The sequence below is a fragment of the Lolium rigidum genome, chromosome 3 (genome assembly GCF_022539505.1).
Source record: "Lolium rigidum isolate FL_2022 chromosome 3, APGP_CSIRO_Lrig_0.1, whole genome shotgun sequence".
Classification (NCBI taxonomy): Eukaryota; Viridiplantae; Streptophyta; class Magnoliopsida; order Poales; family Poaceae; genus Lolium; species Lolium rigidum.
Window position 1 is genome coordinate 399173954 of NC_061510.1, and position 6020 is coordinate 399179973.

A 6020-nucleotide genomic window follows, 5' to 3' on the forward strand; every position below is an offset into this window, starting at 1 on the left:
TACAATATGCTGATGACACAATCCTATTCTTGGAACATGACCTTAGTAAAGCCGTTAATATGAAACTAATTTTGTGCCTCTTTGAAGAGCTATCGGGTCTTAAGATTAATTTTCACAAAAGTGAGATTTTTAGTTTTGGAAAGGCAAAGGAGGAGGAGCTTCAGTATAAACAGATCTTTAGATGTGATATTGGTCAACTCCCCTTTAGATACTTGGGTATTCCAATCCATTACAAAAAAAACTAAGGAATTCAGATTGGTATCCGGTTGAGACCCGTTTTGAAGGTAAATTAGGATGCTGGAAAGGGAAGTTATTATCCTATGGTGATAGGTTAGTTCTTATTAATTCAGTGTTGACTAGTTTACCAATGTTTATGTTGTCTTTCCTACAAATACCTGTTGGGGTAAGGAAACGTTTAGACTTCTATAGATCTCGATTCTTTTGGCAGTCTGACGAAAACAAAAAGAAATATCGGCTTACAAAGTGGAATATTGCATGTAGACCCAAAGATCAAAGGGGGTTAGGTATTGAGGTACTCGAAATCAAGAATAAATGTTTATTAAGTAAATGGCTTTTTAAACTTTTAAATGAGGACGGGGTGTGGCAAGAGTTGCTACATAACAAATATCTAACACATAAGACGTTATCAGAGGTTCAGGCTAAGCCTACTGATTCCCCCTTTTGGAAAGGATTGATGGTGTTTAAACAGAAGTTTTTTTCTAGGGGCGCTTTCAAAGTTGGGAATGGTAGGTCCATCCGCTTTTGGGAAGATACCTGGTTAGGACATACCTCTTTGGCCCAGCAATACCCGTCCTTGTATAATATTGTACATCATAAGAATGTTACTTTTGCATAGGTGCTTACCCATTCACCTTTGCATATTACTTTCTAGAGGTTACTAAATGATAATAAGTGGACCTCGTGGGTACAATTATGTAGAAGGCTAATGATGGTTAATTTGAACGATGAGGATGATCGTTTTGTTTGGAAGTTAACAGCTAATGGGCTGTTTTCTGTCAAGTCGATGTATGAAGATATTATGCGTGATCATACTCCTTAATTGAGAAAGTATTTGTGGAAGGTGAAAATACCGCTAAAGATTAAGATTTTTATGTGGTTCATGAGTAATAAAGTGTTGTTAACTAAGGATAATTTAGCGAAACGTCATTGGAATGGGTGTACAAAATGTGTCTTTTGTGGGGAGCAGGAGACTATTCAACATCTGTTTATTGAATGTCCGTTAGCTAAGCTCGTATGGCGTACGGTTACTTTCACTTATGATCTTCCACCTCCAACCAATATTACTAATATGTTTGGTAATTGGTTAAATGGAGTAGATAGACAATCTAAGGCTTTTATCCGGATTGGGGTGTCTGCTTTATGTTGGTCTATTTGGAGGATTAGAAATGATATAATTTTTAATAAAAAATCGTCTTTTAACTTTTTTCAGGTTATTCATATGGTCTCCCATTGGGTCCAACTCTGGGCACTATTTTCCCCGGAGGGGCTGCGGGGTGCCATGGCTTCTGGCTGTATACGGCTCCTGATGGTTGCTCAGAATATCTTGTGCCAGGCTGGTTGGCATCATACTAGGAGGCTATGTTGATTTATAGTCTTAGTATGCTGGTTTCTTTCGATGGTTGGTTATTGTATCGATCTTCGTTGATGCGTGTTTTGTAATCGAATTGTGTCTTGGACTAAATTTTAATAAAGGGCCGTGTGCATCGTCATGATGCAGAAGCCGGGGTTCACCCCCATTTCGAAAAAAAATAGTGCTCATGTATACATGAACGCAGGGAGTAATATTTGCATCTCTGAGATATTAAACGCAAAGTACAAAATATCATCGATACATCCATACAGACATGAAAGTAAAATAACCCAGTAAGAACATGAACAGGGTAAAAAACTCAGCGAGAAGGAGTGCCATCAGATCAAGAACAATATTACTAACACTCCACACGTAGAACAGGAAAAAGAATCGGACACCGCCGAGAGATGCACGCAGCGCACACAACACAAGACCAACCAAGGATAACAACTATTACTGTAACATCGTCATGGACACGGCCACGGCCAACGCCACGAAAGCTGGGTACCCTACGCTGACGATGCCGGCGCCGTTGGCGTTCGGCGCGGGCGCGCTCGTCGTGGCCCCTCCGTCCGACGTTGTCCCCGACGCGGCGGGGGGCGTCGAGGCTGTCTGGCCGTCCGCGCGCGGGGAAGCCGCTGCTGGTGCCGGCGCAGAGGCGGACGCGGCGGGCGCCGGGGAAGGGGCGACAGAGGAGCGCGGCCGCTGCGTCTTGAGCACGCGGACGTTGAGCTTCTGGCCGGCGGCGCAGTGGCCCGGCACGCCGCATATGAAGAAGCGGTGGCCGGGGCTCTTGATGGTGACCTTGTCGTCGCCGGAGGTGTGCGTGGCGATGGGCGTCGAGTTGGTGCAGCTGTTGTAGTCTGCCTTCTTCACCTCCAGCACATTGTGGATGCCCTGCGGGTACTTGAACTCTGCGTGCATGGGATGGGACAAGCAGACACGCAAATCAGAACTGTTTACCTTTTCATCATCACTTGGATGACACCAAACGGATGAGATGATCACGCAAAGTGCTAGAGATGAACCAAAACGTGCATCATAAGGTAAGTAGATAGGTCTACAAAAGGAATGAGCATGTGTAGAACACTTTCTTTTTGCACCAAAGCTAGCTAGCAAGGTGGTGAGAAAAGGCATGCTTCTGATTTACTCATGATTCAAAGTGTCAAAGTGCTTCACTTTACAACCAATGAGGAGTCCAATACTATCCTGGCAGACGAAGCTACTATCTAACAGTACCTTGACAATTTGCAAATCATTTCCTAGCTGTTTCAGATTAATTTGCTACTGCAGAAAATAACCACATTTTACGTGTGAAGTTGCAGCTAGCATGCTGGAACATCGGGGAATGCACAGTGCACACCACAACGCAGTCCGAATGCATTTTTACTGTTCTCTGATAAAAGTTCAGTCTGTGTGTTGACAGATCTAGCAGCCGATGAGAACAATGAATTGGGCAGCCTCAATTACTATTTGGTCTATGACATTGTAGTTTTAAGATTCAGAGTTCACTGGCTCAGCTGGTCCATTAATATAACGTTTTTCTTTGGTTTGAAGAAGCTACGGAAGGTGTTCTGCCCAACTAAACTTTGTATTTCTGAAGGTGTGGAAGTACGGAACAGTAATGCAGTTGCAGAGGGGGTGAGCTAAATTTATGGATCATGCCAATACTGTGCGCAGGCATCACGAATCCTCTGTGAACGGCTTTAAGACCGACCACATAAAACTTGCTGGTACATAGTTGAGTGCTCAGTGAAATCAATGTGAGTATAAAATGCTAGGATATATTTTTTCCTAAATTTTCGTTTTTCATGGCATGGTTCAAAGAAAGATTCTTCATCTAAACACAAGACAAGAAAGAGATGAACGGTGCATTGTAAAACTACTCTTGTGACGGTTATCATTAGTAAGAAGAGGGATGGCCATGTTTAGTCGACAACTCACAACAGGCACTACAGAACTAGTAGTACTGTATCTGTTGAATAACGATTTGCAGTATATAAGCCTCACATTTTCCTCTTCGATTTCATTTTTCGAAGGAAAGTTTAAAGTTCAGCAACAATTCAGAAGTTTATTTGTCTGCCTACTGAAGAGAAACAAAGACGTATTGTACCTCCTGAAAGTTATTTAAAATAGTCTGAAATGCAGAACTTGCCTATGATATCTCCCACATGGAAGGTGTTTTTCCCAGCCCAGTCGGTGTAGTTGACATTGCCGAGGATTGTCCACCCGGAGGCGCCACCAACCTTGTAGACAGCCGCCGACGAGGTTGCCGCCATGCCGGCCAGCGCCAGCACCACGGCTATCACCGCGCTGCCTCCCATGCGCTGCATCTCTCTCACTCACACACCCTCTGCTTTTCCGAGAGCTAGCAAAGCGTGAAGAGAGATGCCAAGAGCAGAGCACACGGAACGAATGGCAGCAAGCACTCAACCGCTTCGAGTTGCTTGCACCAATGTGGCGCCAGCGCTTAGCATTTATAAAGCCCCTCATTTTCTGTATTGACTATTTTGCCCCTGACATCGTGTCTTCTTTTTGCTTGAGCAAATTGTACCTTTTGCCACTTAATTTGACCCTATTCGCAGAAACACTAGGAGGATTTTTGTTTGAACTATTTAACGACTCAGATTCTTGTCTTGAGATGCATGGTTGGGTCCGAGCTCTCGTTGTTTTTCCGTTGGTCGATCTCTTTAATTTGTTCCTTGAGTAAAGCGAACTCGATCGATCAAAAGATGGCTGTCAATCCAAGACTTGATCATGAGGGTGTTCGATCGTTTTAGCTCGGTCCATGAGTAAGTGGACTTGCTGGTACGTGCTGTCAAGTTCTCTGGAGATCTTTTTCTTTTTATGGAAGCAACTGCAAGCATGCATGTATGCAAAGTGCTCTCTGTTGGTGTGGCCACGTTTTTCTTTTTCGTCTCTGCGATGTGATGTATATGTACTTTCAGTAAAGAATAGTTCGAATAAACTTACAGTTATGCATGGGAATGATCCAAAGTGCCAGAGATATGAAAGGATTTTACGAGATCGTGCATATGCCTTGCATGTTGTGGTTTGCAATGAAAATATCAGTATTACTCCCCCATCCAATTACTTGTCGTAGATTTAATGAACTAGGCAGATTTTAGACAATGTTTTGCCAAAATCTGCCACGAGTAATTTAGATCGAAGGGAGTATTAATTTTGAATTCATTGAATTCAAAATTTAGAATGATTTATGTGAAAATTGTTAATTCAGTTAGCACTACGTAAAAAAGGGAATCTTGTTTATTATGTTTTGACTAAACTTTTTAATATTTTGTATTTTTTTATTCTATTCTATATAGGTATTTATATCCATATTTAAATAAATGGAAAATCTAGAGATAAGTGCCGCATGCCTAGCGCTCCTATGCGGCGCGCGGCGGGATTAGGAAAAGCGCATCATGCCCTTAGGGACCGATCGCATTTTCGTTTCATTCATACCTGTGTCTTATCCCCTCACAAGTGTTCTCCACCACACAACCTCTCTCTGTGAAATCACCACGAAAGCAGCACAACGCACAGGGACCATGCCAGAAATGGAAGAGAGGAGACTGCCACGACCGAGCACATCAGGAAGGCCGCCACGGCAAATACACGAAGGGGGATGTTGCGAATTTTTTCCAAAAAGGACCACATGCCCTAATGAATTGTCAGAAAAGACCACCTACGAAAACAATTGCCAGAAAGAACGACCTTCCCGTGGCGGAAGGATGTGCCAGGCGACACGTGGCACCTGCCGCCATTTCTCGTGGCGGCAGGGCTTGCCGCCGCTCTCACTGGCGGTATGTTAGGAGGCCAAACGCTTTCTACTGGTTCTGCCACTACTGTTAGCTGACGTAGGTGTTAGCATGAGAGAGTGCGGAGAAAGAGTCAAATTTAATAATGGAGGGATCGATTATTATTGTTTCAAAGCACTACATATCCTGGCTGACTAGTGTCCCACTCTATGAGTGCATCAACATGTTGATCCAAATTGGAGACCTGAATATTTCGTTTGGATCGATCCGCGGATAGTATAGGGTGCCTGTCTGTCGTGATTGGATGGTGCGTCCAACGGCCTGACCCAAAGTATCCATGTCAACGATCGGTCAGCGGATAGAAGGGACATGTCCTTTTTGTGTTTCTTGAGCTCCATCTTTTCCTCTTGCCTCTTGAGCCGTGTCGCCCACCTTTCGTTGGCTTTTTATCGCTGGAGAGCAAGGTCGAGGAGACCTCGTCGAGGCACTGTGTGATCGATGCCTGCGTCTTCTCGGTCGCCGCTGCATCATCCAAGGCGGGGCGCCGTCCGCACCGGGGCCTGGCTCGTGCTGGGGCGCTTGGTCGTACGCTGGGGAGTAGAACACGGCGTTTGGGTTGAAGCCGCTATATGGCAGCGTATCCTCGTACCACGGCGACAAGTTTGGCA

The 6020-nt window shown here is 44.4% G+C and overlaps 1 protein-coding gene across 1 annotated transcript; it reads right to left on the minus strand.

Moving 5' to 3' along the window:
- Positions 1-2044: 2044 nt before the first annotated feature.
- Positions 2045-4022, minus strand: LOC124700901 (blue copper protein-like). The gene is made up of 2 exons (XM_047232957.1): positions 3747-4022; positions 2045-2505 (listed from the first exon to the last, which is right to left on the minus strand). Exons 1-2 carry the CDS (start codon positions 3922-3924, stop codon positions 2045-2047), a joined length of 639 nt encoding a protein of 212 aa, XP_047088913.1. The 5' UTR covers positions 3925-4022.
- Between the last annotated feature and the right edge of the window lie 1998 nt (positions 4023-6020).